This window comes from Poecile atricapillus, chromosome 2 (genome assembly GCF_030490865.1).
Source record: "Poecile atricapillus isolate bPoeAtr1 chromosome 2, bPoeAtr1.hap1, whole genome shotgun sequence".
Taxonomy (NCBI): domain Eukaryota; kingdom Metazoa; phylum Chordata; class Aves; order Passeriformes; family Paridae; genus Poecile; species Poecile atricapillus.
The window spans coordinates 69,211,378-69,237,795 of NC_081250.1; the positions used below are offsets into that span (position 1 = coordinate 69,211,378).

The following is a 26,418-nucleotide window of genomic DNA, read 5'->3' on the forward strand; positions in this document are numbered from 1 at the left end:
CGATGGATTATCAATAAATACCAGATGTATACTGTTCACAAAGCAAACATCTCATTCACAAGAGACACTCAGTTAAGATACAATATTTTGTACAGATTCTCTCATGATTTCTGCTGTAAAAATAAAAATGAACACAATATCAAGAGATCGTAAACATCCCAAAATGACAGCTTTCACTTTTTCCTAACCACAACATTTATTGCCAATAATGAAATAGAAAAAAAAAAAAAAAAAAGAAAAAGACTCAATATGGTTCTGGAACTTATAAACAAATAATGTTTCCTCTTCCTTCAATTTCTAAAATGCTCAAAGAAAAATAGAAACTTGTGCCCATGGTCTATTGTAACAGTGGAATCAATCTCTGTTCTGTCACTCCTGGCCACACAGCCATTCTCAATCATAGGGGTTCTGTGAGTTTGTCTGTGCATGTCTCACTGCAACATTTCTTTTACAGAAATGGTTTGTGTGATTTGGGTTTTCTCAATGCTGTTCTAAACACTAAGAAAATAAAACAAACCATTTTTTACCACAGAAAATGCTTTATTTCTCTTGTTTTGCATGTCTGTAAAACACCAAGAAGCTTTAAGACACCCAGTCTATTTCATCCACAAGTGAAGGAAGTCGAGAGGATATACATACATTTTAAAGTTGCATAAACCACAAAGCCAAACTTACACAGAACAAAGAACAAATCTAGCATTACTCAGCAAGAAGACTGGAAACATGCACACACACATACAACACAACTTCTAATGAAACTAAAGGAAAAAAAGAAATACTGCTTTGTTATGCAAATACACCATTTCAAAATTGAGAAAATTAAATGATGTCATTCAAGGTAATATCCTTGCCTCAATGGAAAAGTGGCAAGATACAACAACAACCCTCCCTCCCCAGCAACCCCCTTGCAAACATTTCAATGAGGTTTGGCTTCAATAGCAGTCTGTAGCATTTAGCCTCAAGAAGAATTACCGAGAGAGTTTTGGAACTGCTTATTTTAAAAAGTTTGCATTTGTTCTGCCAACCTAATTCATCAAGACAATCAGTGCAATGCATGTATTATTGCATAGTCACAGACTTTTCATAGCTTCCATTTCTAGTGTTCAGAACACCAATTCAGTAAATGGTTTGTAAAAATATAAAAACACAACCATGTTATTTCTTCCAAGAATTTGTCTCCATGGAAGTGTGTTCAGAGACACAAGGAAAAAAAATTAAATTGTATAACAGATTTAACACTTAGCAAAAAGAAAAAAATGTATTAGAACAGCTTCATATTATTACTCATCAAAAAAAAATCACATGCATTTCCTTAATTTTATAGCTTGACCCGTGTTCATATACCAGATATTGCATGAAATTGTTATGCCTAGATTTTTCTTAAAATTGTCACTTTAAGAAATTAAATAATAATAAGATAAGCAAATGAATAAAAGAAAACACAGACACTCTCATTCTTCTGTATTAGCAGTAATTTAAGAACAATGGAAAAGCTCTAAAAGTCAGAGCTATTACATTAACACTTTCCACAGGGTATGATGAACGATACTGAAAATCACATACACTCTTGCAGACCTGTGTTACCCTCACTAAACTGCAGCAGCTAGCTGCTGCAACACTTCAAAGTGAGTCAAATATAATTTTCTTTAAACCTGTAAAAAATAAGTTACATAGTGGTTTGGGTTTCTTAATAGCTTGATGAGAAGGGTAGATGGATCGCTAAAATATCAAATCAGGGGAAAAGAAATGTAGCTATATGAAAAACAAGTTCTTATCAAAACAGAAACCTGCCAGACATCCCCAAGTTGCTGCACTAGCTTTTCAGGCAGCTGGGTTAAAAAGCACATTTAGAGAAAGTAAACGCTTAGCGAGGTCTATCATAAACATAACCAGTAAAGCTAATGCTCAGCCAGATGGTTGCTCTCAGAGCTGTAAAAGAAATAAAATATATTACAAAATAAGATAGCACCCCATATCGACTTTTCCAGCCTTGACACAACTTCTAGACCCAGCATGTTATACTACTAATAATAATTGCTCAACTTCTTTTCTATCTTTCTACTATGATACCTTAAAATCTGAGGGCTTGAGTAATCATTGCCATCAAAGCCTTCAATTCCACCTTTTATTTTGGGATTGCCCTACTCCAAAATTTTAGATGTAGATGTGCATACAACCAAATGTGTTAATGCCTACAAGGACTGCAGCTATTTTGCAGCCATTAATTTTGTCCTTAATAAATACTAAGCCAAACTCTGGATTAGTTTTATTAATCAAACACTTCAAGACACAGATCTGCAGCTTGACCCATTTTTAATACCAAATCTAATTTTGGGGATCGGAGCAGAACAGACTGCAGCTCTATTCCTAAGAATGCTGACATTTAAGTAAACCTTACCAAAGAATGCTTGCCTGATTGAGGACTGACATTTCCTTTCTCTAACTTGCTTAAATAAAACATAGGCTTTCTAGCCAACTCCTACAGTACCCCAAGGCAGCTGTATATCACTTTCAGTTGCAACTTGTGAATGCTTTCTTTTTCTTTCTGTCTCTTTATTTTGACATGCATATTATGTTAGCTGATTTCAATCATGTTGCATGAGTGGATGACATACCTTAAAAGATTAAGTTTTGCCACCTGGGACTACTCCAGAAATTCAGTACTTTATAGCATCTCATACCCTTCTTCATCCTCTATGCGCCTGCACTATCAATAGTAGCTTTCTTCCCTATTTTATGCCAAATGACAAGTCTTTCAAGGCTGCAGTTGATACAAGTCAGCTTGAAGTGTCATTCCCCCCCCATTCCCATTCCAGGATGGAGCTGCTCCATTGTGTACAACGCTCTGCTGCCATCTATTTGACACAAGAAATACAACGCTGTGAATGCCACAGCCGGTTTTGCCTTCCCTTTCCCCCACCTTTCTCCTCCCGTGCAGCAGTTGTTCGAAGAAAACTCTCAGGGAAGTTTTTGATCACTCCTCTCTGCTCATGCCTGGAAGCAGAAACCACTTCAGCAATTACTTCTGTACTAAGAAAAAAAATAGTTACAGTAACAGCAGAGATTTGATTATTGCAAACAAAAGTAGAATTATATGATATTCCTCTTCTCTAAAAGGGAAATCCAAGTTAACAAAATTCCATTTATAGGACAGCTCTAAATAAAATATGCTTTAAACAATTTTAAAATTTTCAATTTAATTATGCAGTAGCAGAGTTCATTGAGGGTTTGATTTCAGCAGGTATCCAGACGTAAGTGGGGCCTTGGCACTGAATAATATGGATTCATGGGCTGTCCCCCTTTACTACACCAGACTTGAAATTCAGAAGTCAGTTAGGAAATAAAATCACAGAGCCTCAATGCAGAAACCACACACAAAGTATGAGACGAAGGAGGTGGTACTTTACCCATCATCAGGGTCACAAAGATAAACACCACTTCATTCATCACAGCATTCAGCCTGCTTTGTATGTGACTGCACAAAACAAGAACAGCAGCTGAAAAAAGTCCCCAGCTTGCATTTCATGCAAGAGACTCCCACTAAAGCCACAAAAAAATTCTAAAGGAATCTATAATCTTCAGTTACAGATCCACGATAGTGTACATTCTGCTCTTTAATTACTAAACCATATGGAAAAGTCCTGTCTCAGGGCCTTTTCACATCCCTGATTAAATACTAATTTTTTTTTACATTGGGCTGCTTTCCCAATACACTTAAGTAACATATTTGTAGGAATGTGCTTCAGCATTTACCCTGGAAATGATTCATAAGATAAAACAGCAAAATGAAAGACTGAAAATGTGCAAATTTTTCACAGGAATTATAAATATTGCCACTGTGATCCAAAAAGTATATGAACTCTTGAGTATTTTTTTATCAAGAGGGAAAGATCACCTTAGTACAGAACAAGAGCAGGGAGAAAAGGAGGGGCTTTGTTGAAGGAGGGAGGGTGCAGTTAAGGAAAAAACGAGAGATGTGGAATAGGAGGGCACAGAGGCAATGCCAGCCTGCAGCTGAAGTCATGAGAGCTCTTCTGTAGTTAAAATATACCCATAAACATAATGCCTTAATTTTCTAATTGGTATTAACATAAATAGTACTTGGTTTGGGGAGCCATTTGTTAATGGTAGTATTTGCTAATAAATACTACTACCACTGAGTTCATTATTCCATTGTTCTTTTTATGTATTCATAGCATTTGCAGCTATAATACATATAGTTAACTATTAAAGTTAATCTGTTTAATAAAATTAATAGTTGCACTAAGTTCTTTACTAACACTTGGTTTTAAATCTATTTAGTCTGACAATACAAGGTGCAATTACAGGACGGTATAAAGTTGCCATAAATATTTAGTGGACCAAGTGAAGAGACATATATAATTCCAATTGCTAACTATTACTGGAATTTCCTTTCCTTCCAGGCCACACAGAATCTGTTTGAACAGGTACCGCACGTATTATACTAAAAGCATTGCCCAAAATACTTCAAGTGTAAAGCCACCTAAAACCTGACCACTCAAAAGGAATTGGATTACGTAAAGAGTTTAAGGTACACACAGCAAAACAACACATATAACCATTTGAAAGAATCAGTTGAGAGGCTTACTCTGCCCTCTGGTGCACTCCATCCCACAAGGACAGAGCATCCTACATAAACTCAGGCAAGCAACAGTGTGATGTTAAAGCAAGTAAGAGGGTGTGCTGAACTAAAGTAAGACAGTTCAGCACCCTACAAGATCACACCCCAGGTAACAGCAGCATGAGCAAAAGCACAAAAACACTCTGCAGGACAGAAGGTAGCCTGGCTAGTTTTTATTCCTTTGTGTTTACAGCAGAGAGCCAAATTGTTCTGGCTAAGGTCCAAGACCCCACCATCTAAAGCCCTGTGCAAATACAGTATTTGCTGGTTAGTACAAGAATTTTCCAGCGAGGCTGTTCCCAAGGCCAGCGTTACGAGCTGCCACCACCAGTAAACAGATGACAGGAGACTAACTGGTGTCTGAGTATGCCACAGAACCATAGCCCCACACAGGGGCTAATCAGAGGTACCCTATGGCAGAAGGCTCTGTATTTATAGCCTGAGAGCACAAATCAGGTTTGGAAACTCAATTTTTGGCTAACAAATTGAACAGCCACACATGCTAAATTAGAAGGAATTTGCTATCATATTGAGACAATGACATATTCTATAAAGCATAGCTATAAACTTCTCTAATGACAAAATTAAGGTCTGTTAGGAGTGTTTTTTCCTGTGAATAAGTTGTACTACATCCCTGCAGAGTATTGCTAATATTCTTTAAAATTAACTTGACTAGATCTTGTTACACTGAACAGCCAAAATTTTTCTTCTATGAAACATACAAAAAATCCATTCAGTGTCTCAGAAGCTGTGAGCATCTGAAACATCCATAAGAAGCTTAAAACTTATTCAATAAGAAAACAGCATACTGGATAAGAACTACAAGGGACAGTACATAAACTATAGATTATGTAATTACTGGCACTTACAACCCTTGCTACTAGTGGAATACTGGAAAAGCTTAACAATTAATTATTTTAATTATTTAGCCTACAGTTTCATATAAACAATATTGTATTAATAAAAAAAAGTTTAAAGGTCCAAGTGGCCAACAGCAACAAACACCATTTTTTGCCAAGAGAAAGCATTGCTGGATGAGAACCAAACTCTGTATGTAGAGTTAACACATAAAAACAGAAGTAGCATCATTAAGATTTACTTGTTAATGATATTTATGTGTGATGAAAATACCCCCACCGAACAAATTAGAGAAGAGTATTCCTGTTTAAGGGACCATGCTACTAAAACACACCTCCAGTGCAAAAGAGTTCTTTTCAGAATTAATCCATCAAATAGACAATGACAGCAATCAGAAAGAGCTATTTTGCTTCAGTGATACTGAGATATTTAAAGCTACAGAAAACTAAACTGAAGAGTTTCCAATATAAGGAGCTTTAATAGAGATCTCTTCTGTAAGGAGGGTGTATTCCCAAACCTGGCTATTGAACAGCATGAGACTTTGAAAGGATGCCAGAACTCTGCAACCAGGAGACTTCAGTACTCAGTTCCATGCTAAGCTATTGAGTGCCTTGACTTTCCTCATAGCTAAGCACTCACTGAACATGTGCAGTGAAAGTGCCTTCTTCATGTGAGACTGCCTCAGAGAGACACCATCCTCTCCGACACGGACTTTGGCATAGATGGTTTTCAGCTATTCTAACTGCATGGACAGAAAAGTATGGGGGAAGAGTACTGCCCCTGCAACATCACTGATAAAACCTGCAGGAGAAAGTGAGCAATATATAGTTTTAATTACTGGATTCACTTGTGTACTAAACAGGAGGATGCCATCTTCCAAGCCATGACTCAAACACTACCTTCTTGACTATAAAGTTGCACAACACCATCTTCCCCCAGCAATTATCACAGCCACAATTACAACTGCAGGAAGAAGGATCCCATAAAAGACTGTGATAGGAAATGAAAATGATGACCTGTTTCCCATATGGTTCATATTCCTCAGACCGTGAGGAATCTGGAGATGCAAACAGCCTTTACAATGTGATGTAGTAGTAGATAAGGCTTTCTTCAGGTAAGCTAAGAAAGCCCCTAAATCCTGGTCCTCATGGGTGAATTTTACCATCCTGATATCTGTTATGAGGACAACACAGCAGGTGCAATCTAAATGGTCTCTGGAGGGCACTGATAAACTGATATGGGTGACTGAACAGCTCACAAGGGGAAATGCTACAAACAGACAATTCTTACAGTCAAGGAAGAGCTGGTCAAGGTAGTCTTAGCCCACAAAAGGCTGAAGGACTGGAGTGTCTGTCATATGAGGAGAAGCTGAAAGAGCTGGGGTTGTTTGGCCTGAAGAAGGTTAGCCTGAAGTGCCACCTTATAAGTGGGATGGGAAAGGATGACTGAGACAGACTCTTCTCAGTGGTATATAGTGGCAGGAGGTGAGGCAATGGTCAGAAATTGAAACACAGGAAATGTGCCATTTAAAAATATGAAAGTTTGTGGTGGTGTGTGATGGTTTTTTACTGTAAGAGTGAAGGAACTGCACAGGTGAGGAAACAGGCTGCTCAGGGGGGTTTTGGGGTCCCATCCTACTTAGCACTTGGGTGGACAAAGTTCTTTGTAACTCGCTCTAGATAACTCCGCTTTGAGTAATGGGGTTGGACTAGATCGTCTACAGAGGTCCCTTCTGACCTTCAACCATTCTGCAACTCTGCTGAAATTGTAATGTCAGCTTTTGCTTTTTTACTTCAAGTTTCCCCTCTCTGTAGATATCCCGCTTTCCCACCAACCAGATCCACCTGTGGATTCAGGGTGCAGTAAGAGACATGGATAAACACAGGCTTTTGCGTAAGCTGGGATTTTCCTTCCTTGGCTCTGAGGACCTATGCACTGCAGCTAAATTGGACCAGGCTACTTAATTCTACTAGGACAGCAAGACATGAAACATGCCCACATTTAGCTGCTCAGATACACTGAAAAAGTTTCAACTGCTAAAAGCAAGATAGCTTTTACTGAGGTTATACTGCCTTTTGGATTCAGGAATTTGTCAAAAAATACTTGCCAGCTTCACTAGTTCAGTACAACTCAAAGAAAACAAAACTTTACAGTGCAGTCAAATACTGATGTGATCATCTATCCTTCAAGAAAAAATAGTTACAACTTTATAGCTATGTGTGTGCCTCCTCTGAAAAACTGCGCAAAAAACAATTTACATCGTTTTAGGCAACCTACATTTGTACAATTGATTTTGAAGACATTCAACAGAGGGATATGAATATAGTGTGATGGATAACAGAATTTGGATTAAGCCATCTGCATGCTACTATACCCAATAATAGATAATTATTTAGAATCAATATACTGTCAACTCCCATAAAACCAAATTAAATAAAAACAAAACATGGTCAATTCACCAGATTCCCAAAGAACTACAGTTCAAAGCAAGAGGACATAAAAAGACTGGATAGAGAAAATGAGACCAAACTGTTAATTCAGCCATGAAGTGAATGTGCTACTGTTTTCTGAACATCTCATGGTGAAGCCACAGTGCAGAGAGCTAATCCCTATTTCTCACCAAAACAAGCAGGAATGCACACTGGATAATTTGTTCCTACTGATGATATCATCCTGTTAAGTTTACTGTTTTTAATAAGGAACAAGTTTCAGTCTTTCCTCACTTTCTCCCATGTACAAGATCAGATCAGCCTCCCAGTGACCTACTTTATGAGTCACAGTCCTCACTATTTATGATTCAGAAAAACGTCCTCTCTGACAGTATTTCCCAGACCACTGTGGGTTCATTCCAAGAACCAATTTCATCTTCATTGGTTTCCTACAGGAAACCAGACCAACTTCCTATGATTTTATTTTCCTTCATTTCAGCATGGCTCACATAAACTAACTGGAAGTGAGAGTGATAGAAAACTTTATTCTGCATAAACACAAGCCAATACAAACACCACCAAAAAAATCCTGAAGACGTCACCAGCTCAAAGTGACCAGAATGTGAAGCAAGCTAAGATTAGATCTTTTCCCTCCTTCCCCAAACATGATGCACACAAGCAAACCCAATAAGTTTATATAACCACAGTCTAATGCTGACAGCTGTTTAGGTCTCTGGTGAAGACATTCATCTGAACAGATAGCCAAGTCCTACTCCCTCTTTCAACACTGCAAATGGTTTTAAAATGCTAAACACTGTTGGACTGTTTTTTAAGTCCTACCAATAGCATAGTCAGATTTCACAACCACCTCAGTCAACAGACTTGGGGTGCTTACCTTCTCAGCTGCAACAGCAGAAGTACCACTGGAGATGCTAGGAAGCAAGCTCACCTTGAAAAAGTTCTAGACTTCCCATAGGACTGCATACATACTAAGTATCAGCCTGATGCATCCAGGTCAGCTTCTAATAGAGCCATTTTCATTGTCCTCCAGGACATGAGATTTCTAAAAGACAAGACTCAGCACCACATCTGCATCAGCTCAGAATCACAGAGTAGTCTGAGCTGGAAAGCACCTAGGAGGATCAAGTCCAACTCTAAAGAGAATGGTCCATACAGGAATCAAATCCACAACCTTGACATTATTAGCCCCATGCTCTAACCAACTGAGCTAATCATGGGGAATAATGAGACATTTGAGGAATAATCCTTCCCATAATCCATGGCAGAATCATCCAAGAATCTACAGGAGCAGCGTGAGCACCACTATTACCCTTTATGCCCTCCCAGAGCTGTGACCAAGATGCGGTGATAGGTGATGTTAGCATGGTACTAGTACCATGTACATTCTAGTCCCAAATTAAGTGGAACAGGTTATTCCCACAGACATTGCCATACAGTGAATCAGTTCAAGAAAAGGGATGCTGGGACACCTAGCTGTGGACTGCAAATACCCAGCATAGTTTGCTGGCTCAGATTTCACCCCAAGAAGGAGCAGTTCAGTTATCTTCTGGACCATCTGCTGCCCCTGGATCTATATAGCCCTGTTGTTATAGTGCTGTATGTGAGCTAATAAACCAGACCCATGTTAACACAGTTAATTCAATCATGCAAGCAAATTAAAAGCAGAATAATTCTCATTTCATGTCTGTATTCTGCTGTGTGTGCTGTCAATAACTGCAGTCTTTCAGTGTGATTTCCTCCTGCTGCATTTCAAGACTTACAGTGATAGGAAACAACACACCACTTTTTGTGGGAAGGTTTACTTAGAAAACTAAAGTCAAACTGATTTTCAGGAGGCTCAGATACTCCTTCACTTCTCACCTCAAGAGAAGCCAGGAAATATTATACCTTTAGAATGCTTATACATTGCACACAATAAGAACAGGACATATGACTGACACAGAATTTATTTTAATGACAATTTTCTACCTGGACATCAGCTTCAGTTTGTAATCATGAAGTATAATTGAGGATTTTGCAAGTAAATAGTGGTCATCTGTTAGTAAACTAAGCTTTTACAGCAGTGTAGCTTAATAAATGTAAACCACAAAGTTATTGCCTCTACTATTAATTTTTCCATCCTTTTGATGCAGCAGTACTTGCTAGGGTCAAATTACTGGTTTTTAATGACCCTTTTTTAATCCAGTTTCTCTAACCTGATTTTTTGTAACCAAAACCCCAAAAGTGTTGTAATAGCAGGTAGTAACGGAGCTGTTTTCTCTGTTTGTAGGTCAATATTTGAAAGAATATCACCTGCATGAAAACTGGTATAGGAGAAGCCTTTATAGAAGTGATGAATTCTCATATATGTATTGATTTTCAACAAACCAAATAATGTTGTTTTAAGTACTGCATGGCCTAAGAACACTGCATAATTTCTGGACTGATCAGCAGCAAGGTCTACAGCAAAATTTGTTTTCCATGGCAGAATAACCAGAATTTTAAACATGTAGATTTTGTTGACAATAACAATTTAACCTCTCTTCTTCTGACATCTTAATACATATTGAGTAGCTAACTCATGCAGTAATTTAGCACCACAGAAACTGTGACTGTCTCAACTGAAGTCAGTGTTTACCCAATGAAATTAACAGCTGTTGAAATGGCTATAAATGCTGTGGTGTGAAATAATCAAGGTAATATACAGACACCAACACCACCAACACATTCATAATTCTCAGTGCTGGAGAGGTTTACTCACCTTGACATGGCTCTGAGCTCCCAGGTTGTAAATCTCAGAGGGTTTGACTTCATTAATGATCTTCACCAGGCAGGTGCTGTCTGTGAGATCCCCATAGTGCAGCTTCATGTCTTCAGAGTTTAAGAACACAGAGTTAATACACTTTAATCTAGGAATAATATTGCATTCTTGGTCCATATCCTATGTCAGGTCAAGGTCTGAGTAAATATTTATCAGAAAAAGTCAAGAGATTACCAGTTAACTTGGTTTTTCTTGGTTTTCTTTCTCCCCTGCTTTAACCACAAAATACATTTCCCCATAGGAGAAATGAATGGCATTTCAGATCCTTTTTTATATAATCTTATTTACCTAGCAACATTTATATCATTTGTTTAATAGCTTACACTTCATTTTCCCAGGTTGTGTAAATAAGTTCAATGTCAGATACAGAATTCTAGTCACAAAAATGGGGCATTTTTCAGTTTGGGGTTCCAATCTTCCACTCAAAAATGCTTTAATAACTTCTGAAGCATACATCAATGGCTTTCTTCTCCTTCCCAAAATGCTGCACATGTTTTAGTTTCTCACTGTAATTTCACAACACAACAAAAATGTGTAAGGTATCTACTAGATGAACATTTAGATAACATTACAGTACAACCTTCTGCATTTGTTACTTTTCTCTTTCCATTTAAAAAATACAGATGCACACTGGAAGGGAATTTAAGAAAACAGTTTAACTGTCAGTGAAACATAGTTTGTGATAGTATGCATCAAAGTCTCAAAATTTGTTAGGTATAGATGTTATTTATCTTTTCCAGACTTCAGTTTCTTTCTAATTTGTGTATAAAAGAGTGGGTAAGAGAAAGAAGCCAGCTGCTGTCAAAATTTAAAGAGCAAGTTGCAATGGTTTATCAAGTTGTCCTTGTTTTCAGACCCTGACCTGTCAAGAAGATATTGCAAAAGTGAAATTCACAAAACAGATCTCATTTTTGCTCTTATTTAAAATTAAATTTAAAAACCAAACAACCACACTGCTAGTTACAGATCTTTGCAAAAAAAAGTTATAACTATTGATGAATTAGCTGTTCATGTTTACTTATCATATTTATATAGATTTTCATTTGATGTTTATGACCTTAATAATAATATTTTTGGCCTTAAATTCCAGGCTTATGTGAAACCACAATACATTTTTTAACTGCTGTTGAGATATGTGAACTAAGGTATTATTTATGCGGGTTTAGATTTTTTTTTTTTTTATTTTCATTTTTTTAACACTATAAAACAGCAAGGAAACAAACAGATCACATGGTTCTCAGATGTTCAGCCCTGTACATTGCCATAAAACATGCGCATGAGGCTCTTCAGGTTGCTAAAGTAATACATGATATATCAATGAAATTTGTTTTTACATCCACATAAGTTGAAAAGGACATTCTGAAGAGACTTCAGACCCAGCTGAAGCTGTGGCTATGTTAGGAAATGCTAGGCAGGAAAGAGATGCCAGAGCCTGTGTTCCTCTTCCTGCAGCAAAGACATGCAGTCCTGCCATGACTCCCAGGCCAGAGAGCAGTTTCAGAGCTTCCCAGGAAAGGTGGCCTGTCAGCTGCACTGACCCAGGAAACAGGGACACCAGACCACTATTACCATCCATTTAATGCTCTCATGGAGTGTGCTTATTTTGGTTCACCATCAAGTCTTCAAAGCTTCTGGTCCAAATGGCCATTCTGAAGGAGAGCAAGGAATGAAGCTGTGTTCCCACCTGACCCATGAAAAAGATGGCCTTCCAAGAGTGAAAGGCTAAGCAGAAAGACTTACCAGAAATGGGGTTTATTTGGTGCACAGATTCATAAATACATATCAAATGCCAGAACTTTTGAGCTTTAGTAATATTACCCAATCTAAAAACCTCCTTAGCAAGCAACAGCTGGAGGGCTTGCTCTAGGATACACCTTGTCTTCCTTCCTGTGCTCCCTACTTCTTTCACACAGAGAGGTTCACTCTCTATGGAGAACACCATCTTGCAGCATGCAATTGATTCCTCATGGGAAAAACATACATGGCAAAGATAAAATTAGGGTTTGCTCACATCAACCACTTTTGCTTCTTTGCTTCCTCCAGTACTGCCTGGAAACCCATTGTTTTCAAACAGTTTCCATGGAGTAGCCTTTCCTGAGATTCCAAGTCCAATTCCTTCTCCTCCCATTCATATGGCTACATTCTTCAGTTAAAGGAAAATGAGATAAGAAGTGGGGAAAAAAAATTAACGTCTGCTTTCTCTTTTCTTCCTTCCATTCCTTTCCTTAAATGTTTTTATAGATATTTATTGTGATCTACATTGTCTTCTGAAATCACTTTTCATAACCACAAGATGGTCCTCACAACGCACAGGTTCCGGTTTGATTTCATTTTCTTCATTCTACCTTGTGAGCCAAGAATGCAAGTCATGGGAAACAGTTCTTACATTGTTCTTGACAGAAAAACAGGTTTCAGTATTCTTCATAAAGGTATTTTGTTCAATTCTACTCCTCTCCTAATCAGATACGTTAATGAGCACTGTACAGTAAATAGCAACTAATCAGAGCAATACCATGTCATAAATTAAACATTTTTTAAACAAAAATTACAAAGACCAAAGGAAATCTATAAATTGCATTATATATTAAACTTGATAAAATTAGGCTCTGTTTAACCATGGTGTGAAGCAGACTTCAAAGACATGATTTTTTACACCATGGAGATACTTGTTGTTAACAATACCTTAAACTGAACTATTTAGGACAGCTTGCACAACTCTACAATATAGACATAGCATGGAGAACTGTGTGCTTGTTAAAGTGCTCAGTCCTTCTGCTGAACTGGAGCTATCCAACATTTGAGCTGTTTCTCATTAAGAGACGAGTTTACTTCCTTAAGGATAAAATAAACATTTTTTTTGCCATGTGTATAATAAAGGTAATAATTTCAACTTCCCAGATTATCATTGGTAACAGAGAATACAGTAAATTGTCAGCAAATTTCCAAGCAATTTCCTTCAGGTAAAGCAGGTCTTCCCTTCCATGGGTGCTGGAATTCAGAGGGTCCAAAGACCCATTCTTCTTGTCATCAGTAAGAACTGATCATGCCTTATTCATGCTCTCATACAGGCTGTTTCCAAACCTTCACCTCCATCAGACATCATGGAGCTCATGAGGAAACACAAGATAACTACCTCAAAAACTCCATGTTTAACTACTTTGAATCTCAATATTTTTAACTTCACATAGCATTTTCCAGGCCCAGCCATTTTCTAACTGCTACTGCCCAGCTATTTCTGAATTGTGGCAGCATTTCTACACAACATGAAGTGCTTTCCTGGGTCCCTCTCACATTTTCTCACTTTTCAAAACTCACACACACAAGTGTATTGATATTTCATGCCACATCTTCTTCAGAGAAAAATGGTCATTTTTATTTCTGAGATAGAGCAGCTAGCTAACACTAGCAGAAGGAAACTGAATTCCCTTCCTGTTCCCAAGGACCTTTCTCCACCAAAGACACAGCCCAGACTAAATATAATATTTACCACCTTAAATATAAAAGCCAAGTCTTACTTCCTTCAATGTGAGCCTGTGGGTTCTTATAGAGATGTTCAATCCGGCCTGTATTAAAAGAACTGGACCGACGAACGATGCCATGTACCTGGAGATTGTACAAGGAAAAATTGAAAAGTGGTAAACATTAAGAGGAAAGTGTTCATTACCATCTCAAAATCCTCATGTACATGGGCCTAACCCTTTCATCAGGTAATCAGAGCTCATCCCTCTTCCTAAAGTAGGACAGTTATCCATTCACAAACATGATACTGGGAGATGAGGTCAGGTGCTGTCATATTTACTTTAGCACCATTGAGTGGTTTCCCCTTCTCCCTTGTTGACACCACTAGCAGCCCAAACATCACACCCAGTACAGAAAAAACACCAAATTGCCCCAGAGCACCATCTCCTAGTGAGTGAGGCTTCACAACTTTATTGGAGTTGGAGAAGCAATGTGTGAATGCCAAGAAAACCACTACTCCTTGGTTGTAGAGAAGTCTTTCTGGAGGCAGAGACAGGCATAGAAAAAGCAGCAGCAGGAGATGGGGCTGTGGAAAGGACAGAGTGGGCAGAGAGAAGAGAAGGGGAGAAAGAAGGGAGACAAGGGGAAAGAAGGGAGACAAGGCAAGGCTCAAATGTATTTTTAAAATGAGCTGTCATTCACTTTCTGGGGTGCTGGAAGAACAGCCAGAACAGTCAGTGCTGTTTTGTAGACCTCATGAGTCACTGTTCTCCAGTGGGTTACAAGAGACAGAGACAAGCCTAAGGCTGAAACCCAGGTTGGGAATTTCCTTTAACCTGCCACGATAAATAAACTGGTGAAAAAAAGCTAAACTGGTTCTGACTAACAATAAAGAAAAGACTGTCTGTGCCTAAAACATAAGAGAATTTTTTCAAACATTGACTCTGTTTCCTCCTGCCCTGTAAGATAGCCCCACAATGCCTGCTGCCAGAATTCACGTTAGCTTTGGTTACCAGCTACAGATGTTGTGCTTGCACAAATGAAATCAAGCTTAATCATCCGACTGTCCTCCACCTCTCCCTGGCTTTTATTTCTGAATGTGATCCCTTGTACTTCGATGCATCCTAGGCTTGGTTTGTTGAGGCCATCGCTTCACTCTCCCACTTGATGTTAAATTGCAAGAATATAGAAGAAGGAACAGGTAGTGTTTTGGTTTAGTTTGAGGATTTTTGTTTTACACATAACACAAGCTATGGTAATTCACAAAAAAAATATCTTTCATTTCATCTTAAGTCAAAAATTTAACCACATAAAAAAGTGCACACAACTGCAGATTGAGACCAGTTTTCTGATTTAAGAATGACATTTTGGTGGCAAGATTTAGAAGAGCTCAATAACTTCATCTTTACTATTTACAGGTCAAATTTATGATGCCAATTTCCTTGCAGAAATCTCTTGTGTGTCCTGTCACATTGCTCACAACATACCACATTCTACAATTCAAACTAAACTTTCCACAACTGAATAAAACATTTGCACTTTCAGGATCAATGAGGCACTGAGAAATGTGCCCTCCAAAAGAAATTTCCATCAAATAATGGATTTTTGAAGATACAGTATAAAAAACATGTAATTAAAATCTCTATAAAAATAATTCTTTATAGATTGTGTGGATAATTTATAGCCATCAAGTTTACAGAGAAACACTTCCAAAAAAAGACACTTTCATAACAACTTCACTTTCATAATAACTTCACTTTTACAAATGATGCTGAAAATATTTTAAGTACTCAAACAATTACTTTGCCGAGTAAAATATCTGACTTTGCAGCTTTAATGTAACTGATTATTCTGAAGGAAGCAAACTGAGGTGCTCAACAACAGAGCAGAGGAGGTTTAGATTAAATATTAGGAAAAAAATTATTCATGGAAAGGGTCGTCAGAAACAAAGAAACAGTTTCAAAGAACTGAAATAGGCTGCCCAGAGAAGTAGTTGAGTCACCAGCCCTGTAGGTATTTAAGAGACAAGTAGATCTGGCATTTAGGAAGACAGTTCAGTGGTGGACTTGGCAGTTTTGGGTAAACAATTGGACTAGATGATCTTGGAGATCATTTCAAACCTAAATTATTCTGTGATTCTTCTAGCAAAATTTTGGCTTAAAGTTCTCATGAGAGACTTCTTGAGCACACAATTATCTATCTCTGAATTAAGTCATGCTGGAATTCATGTTCATCTGAACAGTTGACCAATAAGTCAAATCTTGCCATCTAAAAAGCCTGATGAAAGATTGGGCTTGCAAGAACTTCGTGTCTGCTCATGACTGTGATACAAACTTTTGACCAACGAGATGTGCTAAATGCAACCATCGCAGGACTTCAAAAGATTCAGTAAACAGACAAATCCAGAGAGCCTGTTACATCCAGTGATAACAAAAAAACATGTGAGCCCTTCTGCTTTCTTTTTTCTTTTCTTTTTTTTTTCTTTTTCTCCCACTCCTTATTCTGGTATGCACACATAAGAGCAAGAAAACCTGCCAAATGCTTAATCCATGACAGCAATATTACCGTAAGAAAACTGATGAAAGGTACCTTTGTCTGTGTGGGACAAGTGAAACGCAAACTCTGTGACAGGCTAAAATGTGTGCAGACTGGTTAATCTAGTCAAGAATGTATCAGTGGATTTTTCTCAACAGAGCCAGATCTTCAAACACATTTAAGTTTTTTTTTTAAAAAAAAAAGTCAAATGAAGCATCTTAATTAGGCAGGCAATCAGTTATCATATGCATGCTTGTGTTCAGTTATTTATGAACAGAGGTTTCTAAATGGGAACACGGGGAAGCATTCCAAGAAATTGATGGAGAACTGAAGAACAGAACGAAAAAACTCTACCCAACTATAGAAACCTTTGTATTGTTGAAAGAGTTATGTTTCATTTGCTGTTGTCGGCTCCCAGCTTCGTTGTGGACTATGGGAGAATATGTACTTTTGCCTTCAAAGTAGCAAAAGCAACCACAATAATATCTCTCATCCCCAAACAGAATGGAGAAATAGTAAAAAATAATCAATTTACAACACTGAAAAACCAACTTCAATAAACAAATTAAACAATAAAGCAAAAAAAAAAGGATGGAATAAGCAAGGCAAGATTAACATGGTACAAAAGTATGAGAAGCACAGACTGGCTGAGAAGAGACTCCTCACTAAGCTATGAAGCAGTATTACAACAGAAGTAATAAAACTCAATATTAAAACAAGCACTAACTTTCACTAAACCCCAGAAAAATACTAAATTGTGGGGCAATTATTTTGACCACCCGCTTTTCTTCCATAATCATACATTTTAGAAGCATCCTGTATGACCAAGAAGGCAAATATTCTTATATTTATGCCCACATCAGTTCAATCCCCTCAAATCATACCATAACAATGGCAACGCTGTGATTATTGCTTTGCTGGACCACAAGAAATGTGATTTTTGCCAGGGAAAATTATGCAGCAAGAAGGAATCAGACTTTATTTCAAGGAAGACGTAAGTGAAAACCATGTGCTAAGCAATAATTAATTAATCCAAGAGAAAAGGTAGAAAATAACTGTACCAAAGTGTACCTTGTTTGGGGTTTGTTGTTTGGGTTTTGTTTTAGGGTTTGTTTTTTCCTTTTTGAACAGAGAAAGTGAAAATGCAAGGTTTTCATTGCTGAAACATAACTGCCAAAATAAAAGGGCTTTTACTGTGGAGAGAGAGGTGGGGAAAGAGAACAAACAACAGATTCTTATTCCTTTATGTGATACATTTCATCATAAATTATTCCTTAATTCCTTACAGTTTTGGCTCACACAGGTCACTGCTTATCTGAGCTGGCGGGAAACATGCAAAGCAGCTATACCCCGAGGAGAAGAGGGAATCCACCAGTGGACATTAGATGATAAATAGTACAATAACCTGGCATGATTACAGGCCATGTTGCACATTCCTCTCTGGAGTTTTGATTTGTTATCTTGGACTGGAGTGGAAAACATACACAGAGAAGGACAGAAGCAGAGGAAGCGGGCTGGAGCTGCAGCATCCAAATGACTCCATCAGCCTGCAGCCAGTCACCGAGTCACTCACCTCATAGCCTTTTTCCAACAGGAACTCAGCCAAGTACGATCCATCCTGGGAAGAGTAAGATATAGGAAAATGTTAGAAATACATTGAATAGGCCTGAGAGATTTGGACTGCTTAAGATCTCAAAAGAGGGGAAAAAAATAATTTTAGTGAGTAGAACAAGCTTATACTTTGATTTCTCCAGATTCATACACCAACCTAAAAATACTACAGATTCTCTTTAGTTAATTTTAGACTATGAAGCAGTATATTTTAAGATGACTTGCTTACAAACTCCCATCTCTTGAATCTCTTCCCAAGTTCCATTATAAAGTGCCTGGGGACTATCTTTCCAAAATATCCTAACCACGGTCACTGAATTTAAACTATTTTGGAGATAGGGAAGGAAAAACATGTTAAAAAAAAAATTAGCACAAGCTTGGCATTCTCTGCAAACCAATGTGCCTCTGTAGCACGCTGTCACCCTGGCATCTCCCTTGCCCCGGTGCTCCTTCTACAAGGCTTCTGGAGGCAGCAATAATTCTGCCTTGCCTAACCTACCAAGTTCTCAAAAGCATGCCTAACACACCTTATATTTAAACTACATAATAAAAGCCATTTTCAGAGTTTAAATATATATCATTGAAGGTTGAGAATTTGGGTCATTTAATGTCAGATTTTTCTTTTATTTTTTCACTCTTGAAATCCTTGTCAAACTTAAATTATTAAGCTCCTCGAAAGCAAATACTTCAAAATATTTGCTAGCACATGTTTTCCTGAAACAAGAGGATTCTCCTGGCATCACTATTGCCAGGATTACCAGAAACAGTAAGTCATATCACCTTTATAAATGTGTACACACCATCACAAACTCAGTGAAGTTTACCCCTCTGAAAAGGTTCTCACTAACCAATTCATTGATTACCAATACCCAAAGTCTGCAGTTTTCACTGACTTCTTGGTTTGTTCCCTGAATATGTGAATGTATTCCAGCAGACCAAAATGACTTGCTACAAAAAGACCATAAAAACAATGAGATCCCACCTATGCTTACAGGTTTAAACTCTGTTACATGGACCTGCTCTGTCATAATCATGGCCAGAGATATTTAACGATAAAACTAAACAGACATCTCTGATCATTCTTTAAAAGCATGTTGCTCCAGAGAAAAAACTTCTTTTTACCTCATATTAAGTGATTTTTTATTTTTTTTTTTTTTTTGGCTCATAGAGAGCCTAAGAAGTATAACATACTAAACTAAGAAATTTTAGATGTTCTAGGTGGCCCTACAGGAGCAGGACTGCTAAGAGAAATTGCTTACTGCACTGATGGCAAAATCCTATGGTTAGGTATATGCAAAATGGCACAGTACAGTGCACAAGGAGCACATTGCTCTATGTTTAAAAGGGCAGCATTCAAAAAGGAATTAATTCATAGTAAAAATGTGTCATAAAGTCTCACACAGTCTAGAAGGCCTAGAAACCACAGTCTAGAAACCAAGAAAGTTTCAGCTTCCATCTTTCTCCCACTACATATACACATGTGAGCACAGATCTTCACAGGGCTATAGCCCTGTAATAGCAGTCTATGACACTGGTTAATTGGGAAAATAACAAATCACACATGCCATGGCTTCACTGGAAGAATATGTAGATCAAATTATATGAACGAGGCCTTACTATAAGGAGAAATTCAAAGAATATTCAATGGAAAATCTGGAGAAACATGGGCACAAAGGGGGAGATGACAGCCACCATTAATGCTTTTGTCATCTTTTTCACTGGCAATTCCTCTAGGATTTAGCAGAGAGGGGAAAACTTCCTAATTCTCCTTGGTTGCTCAGTCCACTACAACATAAAATTATAAATAAAATTTATAAAAAGGAGGTGAAAGTGGGAGACCCAGAGAGTGCAAAGGAGATGAAAAAAGTAAGGCTGTGATTACTTAGGAAGCTGATGGGAAACAGACTTAACTAGGATTGAACCCTGTCAATAAGGTCTTGTTCTTCTCACCCAGGCCATTGCTCAAAGTTTCCAGTCGCCCTGGAACATTTTGAACCAGCAGTGGCACTTGCTTCCTCTGTGCTTCCTTTCCAGGTCTATCAAGTGATAGGGCAGGGCTTTACAATGAGTGGGAAACAGGCAGCAAGTGTGAAAGCTCCTGCTTTCTGGCTCTGGCACAGCACAGCTGATTTACTGTCTGGTAATCGCACACAGTGCAGATCCGCGCTGTCCTGCACTGTGATACCGTATCACACGCGGCCCCAGGGTTCACGCTTCTCTTCCTTTTCTTTTCAGTACAGCAGCCTGTCAGTGACAATGGTAATCACAACAGCCATCAAAGCCTCAAAGAGTTTGCAGCTGCTAAGGACAGCACAGTTTCCATCTTCTCCTTATGAGGTCAGGGAGTAAACAATAATAAGTAAGCTTTGTAAAGTGATTGAAACCTTTAGCCATAGGAGACTGTATAACACATATAAATTACATTATCAAAGCTATTGATTTGCATTTATACTACAAAGTCTTCAAGATACAGGAATCTCTGAACCAGAAAAAGAATATTAAAGGAACTAGGTGTTAAATTATTATATAATATAGGTGCTATTACACTTCATTTGAGAGCTTAGTTTTGCTCATGTAAGGTATCCAGCCATGCTATTCAGTTTACAACAAATCAACAAAATATCACAAGACAGAAGCAGGTCTCTGTCTGTGGACAAATCAGTCTTGAAAGAAAATTGCCTCCAAGCTGCCTTTAAGTAGGATTACAATGAGGCCTGGCTCCATACAGATATGTCACACCAGCCTGAACGATCAAAACAGTTTAACAAGACTGACTAAATAAACCACCTCAGTTAAAACAGTTCCTCATCAGCACACTCTGGCACCTCACATTTGAATATCTCTGTTGTCTTCAGCCAAATACAAGTTTGAAAGCTCATACAAAGAATGATACTTCAGCTGGCTTCCAAGACACAGCAGCAGGTTTCCAACAGCAGCTGCCTTACAACATGTCTGTAAAATTCCCAGACGAAAGAAAACAGCCACATAAACTAGCATGAGACAACTTTAGGATGCAATATTTTATATTTAATACAGTAGTCAATGTCAAGAACTTCAATAAGCTTTGACACACTATCAAAGAAAAAACACTTGCAACGTGGTGAACGAGTTAGACAGCGCTTTGGCAAAATAATCTAGAACAAAAACAGTATCAAGTTTGACTTGATCCATGAGCAAATAATGGGATAATTTATACAGAAAACTGAAAACAAGTGTAACTCAATAGCCTGTTTATCAATCCAATCTCCTTTATTTTGCACTGTTTTACACGGGCAAATTCCATTTGGCATTTATACTGACACATCCAAGGAAGGCTGAAAAAGCACCCTGACATGCAAGCCATCTTCAGCCTCTCTTTTATTTGGCCCATTCCAACACCCTTCTAGAGCTCTTGGAGAAGAAACAAGGGAAAAGAAATCAAGGGAAGAAGATCAAGAGGAGGAGGGGGAGGAGGCACAGAGTTTTTTTATAACTACTCCTAGAGTTCCAGGAGAAGTACATGAAGTGCTTTTTCAGAAGGAGGGAGAAAGAATTAAAGACCCAACATAACAGACGCAAGTGTATTATGATTGTACCACTGAGGAGAAAGGGCTCTCAGTTGCAGGGGAGTAAAATAAACAATTGAAAAGAAACCCCCCACAGTACATCAAGGATTCAGAATTCATTACACCTTCAAAAAAGTGTGTAATGGTTTTCCACATACCACAGAAGAGATGAACGATGCCTGTATTTATAAATTTCAAAACTGATTGAGGCTAGTGCCATGTCCTTAGGAACAACTACAAAGGTGAGTTCGTGGAAGTTCAAACTAAAAAGGGGTAATTTTCAAGGCCATTCTCATCAGTTCTCAATTTCTTTTGAGTGAAAAATTATAATTGTGCTCTGCTGAAGTTAAATTTTGGTAGGTTCAATTAATCTGTTTGGGGGAAAGTGCATGGAAAAAAGAGGCACAGTCATCCATAGGATACAGGTTTTATCTCCTAAAAGCATCTTTCTGCAACAACAACAGCAACAGTGCACAGACAACATTTTCATTTAGCCTTGTTGGAATTAATAGTCCATCTCATCAAAAATCTACAGAACCAGTACCACTGGTGGCCTTGCACAGAAAATTGATGGTTCATCAACTTTTAAACTTTTGCACAGCTCAAAGCTAATGCTATTTCAGAGACTTACTGAACTGGAGTATGGTGACAGATCCTTTGGGGCAGGAGATACACACCACTCTAAAGCAATGTCCAATGGTTTTAATAGCAGTCTGTAACAACTATTCATTTGTTCATAGCACTCCAGAGCAGTCTTCCTTAAAAATGAAAAATCCGTGAGAGCAATAAAGTGAAAAGTTATTTTTGTTGAAAAATGCATACTTCTAATAATTTCCAGTGATTTACAGAGGAAATCAATAATTTTTTGCAGATACTATAAAAAGAACAGTGCTACACTTTGTCTCAAGTCTTCAAGGTGATAATCGAGGTAAAGCATTAAAGCATTCATAAAATATTCCCCATACTGAAAACAGGAAGAACTATGAACTCTGAAGTATTTAACTGATTTATTGAAGCTGCCACCCTCCAAATGCAGTAGTTATTTTGCTATTTTGATTTGTATTCTGGCCAAGTAAGAATATAAAAACAAGTGTCCTTTTGTTCCTGCTGTCAAAAGAAAAAGTCAAAAGGCAGTAAATGTAAAAAAAAAAAAAAGAAAAAACACCTTTGTTTTAAAAGGTTGTCCACCTAATTGAAGATTTTTGTAATTCATTAAGTGCAATGCAACAAAAAATTAAGCAGGAGAAAAAGTTAGCAACAAGCAAAGCATTCTACTTATATTACTCTGTTCTTTTCCAATTAAGTTTTGTTTAAAGGCAAAAGAAAAGCAAAGTTGCTTTGGAAAAATGAATCACTGTGTTATTTCCTAGTCTGAGCTCCATCTGACCTCACACACTATTCCACTGGTAAACTATTAAGTTTTATTAAGAGCTGCAACTGCAGTTACAGAAAAGACGTTCTCCCTCCTCCAGTTGTCTTTATCTAAAAAATTATTCACATCATTAATATTTATAGCTAGTCTACTGTGAACCTCAGTACAGACCCCTCATTTAAAGAGCAAACCTTGCACCACTCTAAGTCTGACATGAACAGAATAAACCTCTGTAATTCAAGTTTGCTCCTTACAAAGCAGTTCAGCTTAACTTCAGCTAACAACAGTAAGGTATGTCAGCTAAATAGTGCAGTTTTGTTTTCTTGATATTTAAATACATAAAACCTTTAGTTTAAACCCATATGCTATTCTACAATAATCAAACAGCTTGTATCTATCACACAAATCTTCCCCCAAAATCTCAGCTTGGGAAAAACAAATTACACCAACAAACCGAGTATATAAGTTTTTTTCCCTGATTGCAGGAATCTGTAGCACGTAGTCTGTTATGTCCAAGCACACCACAAATTTCCCAGTGATGACAGTCAGATGCTTGATAGCTTTTCAGAAAAAAACCTAAAAATCATGCCCCTAAATATTCAGACATCAAGATACTCAAAATAACTGCTAGCTTTCAGACATATACAAAAAACTTTTACTAAAAAGAATAGGCTCAGTAGAGAGCCTTCTAAAGCTTATAAAAGCTAAGTTTTTTTCTTCAAACATGAATGTCTAGTATTGTATACTAATATATTAGTACACTAATATAAATCAAAGCAGTTAGGAACTCTGAATTTGAGAAAAACCTAGCCATACTTTTCTGTCTCACTAGTAAAAGCATAGGGATTAGAAGAATGTGTCTATAAACATGGAAATGTAAATCATGTGGGCAACACTCCAGATGAAAATTAGAACTTCTGCTTCTAGTGTGTGTAACGGGAAACTCGTAACAGTTTTAAAAGCTACAAGATTGTTGATTTGCCCATCCCTATTTCCTCTTGCTTTCAGAAAGGTATTGGTGTCAGATGGGCTTTCACCTTTCCAAAATAGCAAGAGCATCTCCATTCAGCAGCAGCTATGAGCTTTTTGGACCTGCCTTATCCTCGAGTACCCACACTAAGCCAACAGCCTCATTAAGTGACTCACACTGACTCAGGAGGAAACCCCTCAATATGCAACAAATGCAAACTAACCCCAAACACTACTCAGTGGAAACTCAAACATACAAAAGCTAGTGCAGAAGGCAAAGAAACCAGGAAACCCAGGACTAAGCTGCAGGCTATGCCACCAAAAGAGTAACTGACATCAAAATTTCAAAACTCACAATTGTCACAGTAAAAATCCATAAAGCCCTGAAATTTTGGGTTCAGAAGGAATTCTCTGTCTTTTATGTTTAAAGGAAATGAGTAATTCTGTGAAGTGACATCAGGAAGAAAAATATGAAATCTTGGCATGCCACCTTTAGCATCCTACAGTGGAAAATCAGTAACAGCAGCAGCAACATGGCTATCACCGTAATTTGGGGAGGCCACTTGAACTTATGACCATAGCTCAACACACATCCTACCAGAAATAATGGACTCATCTCACTCCTAGACATAGCCAGTCTCTTTCTTTCTTTTTTTTTTTCATCTTTTCTGCAGCAGCCTAGTGCAGCTGCTGAGGTTAAACACTTTCACCATTGTAGCACCAGCCTCTCAAACTGATGGCTCAAGCAGGCTTTCTTCCACTCCTGCTTACCTCCTGAGTTTGTTACTTTGGGTTTAGCCCAAGATGTTTCCTAACAGAGTGCAAGGCCAGTTATTTGAGACAAAACAAAATAAACACCTCACTTGCTATCTTGTTTGCATAACATCAAAGCCTAATAAAGGAGAGGTAAATGAGAGTAGACCAGGAAAAAGATTTTTAATTCATTCTTGTGTATGCAGCTTTAGAGATGGATATCATAATTTTGTCTGAAATATGATTTATTTACAGATAAACACAAAACCAGAAGTCATGTTCCAGATGGAGGAGAGAAGCAGTGCACAGTAACCCAACTCTTATTTTCTTAAAAGTTTGCATAGTGAGAAATTTAAAAATCCAGTCAGGAAGGCTTGTTTATTATAACTTTAACAGCTCTCAGTCTTGCAATATTTGCTTGGGTAGAAGAAAAGTGCTGATCCTGCAGTGATACGATCTGCAAATCACAGGAGTAAATACTCTGTTTCTGGACAATTCAAGTTCTAGGAGTAAACAGCTTGCTTTACAACTGGTCATAACTCTCTTTGGTATTGCCTCTCAGTCTGCATGGTTTGAGCCCAGTTTTTACTGTTCTGGCATCTTCTGAAGCATAAATAAAATTTTTCAGGAACTCTGCTTATTTATGCAACTTCCAGGTTTTTATTTCAAGATTCCCAAACTTCCCAATTTTCAACAGAGGTCTTTAAAAGACAGACTCTAATACTTTTCAGAGTTGTGGATTCAGAGTGGCCAAGAAACCAGACAGCCTAATTTTGGTCATCAACACCGTGATGCTCAGATTTCTCTTTACAGCAGTAAGGGATAAAATAAGAACCGAAAGAACCCAAAAAGCTAGATTCTTATGAAAAGTAAAAATATTTGGACAAAAATGCTACATGTTCATTTAGTGTCTTTGCTTAACTATTTTTAATACCTTTTGTTCAGGAGAAATGGAAGAAACAGTAACGGGAGAAATTTAGCAAGAGAGCTCCTAAGAGTTGTTCCCCAGAGTTTACTGCATACACACACACTTCTTCCTAACAAAAGGGGTATGTTATGCATTTTGAGTCCTCCCCACATAAATCCACACTTTAGTTCATTGAAAAGAAACCCAAAAACCAAAATTACAAGAATCTTAAGATGACAAGTTCTTCTTATGCCTTCCAAAACATTGTCCTACCAAAAAAGTAAATAAAAAATAAAAGAAAAACAATTAGGGCAGTCAAAGACACACTGTCTACAAAGATTTGAAAACAACTTTTTCCAAAGGTGACACGTGCCAGAATTCCATGTTTTGCAAAATCTTTTTATTATGCCAAGGAGCAGTGTCACACTTGTTGGGTATTTTTAAGCAAGAGCAAATATGCTTCTAACATGTTGTTGGGTTCTGAAGTCTTGGGTTTTTTACAGTTTAGGACTTACTT

The 26,418-nt window shown here is 37.7% G+C and overlaps 1 protein-coding gene across 2 annotated transcripts in view; it reads right to left on the reverse strand.

The window, feature by feature from the left end:
- GMDS (GDP-mannose 4,6-dehydratase) overlaps nt 1–26,418 on the reverse strand; it is a 410,516-nt gene that overhangs the window by 329,691 nt on the left and 54,407 nt on the right. For both annotated transcript variants that reach the window (XM_058832047.1, XM_058832048.1), the window contains exons 2-4: nt 18,318–18,362; nt 14,266–14,353; nt 10,691–10,800 (exon numbers count right to left, since the gene is read on the reverse strand). In XM_058832047.1, coding sequence (XP_058688030.1) covers nt 10,691–10,800; nt 14,266–14,353; nt 18,318–18,362 — 243 coding nt within the window. The remainder of the gene's footprint in view (nt 1–10,690; nt 10,801–14,265; nt 14,354–18,317; nt 18,363–26,418) is intronic.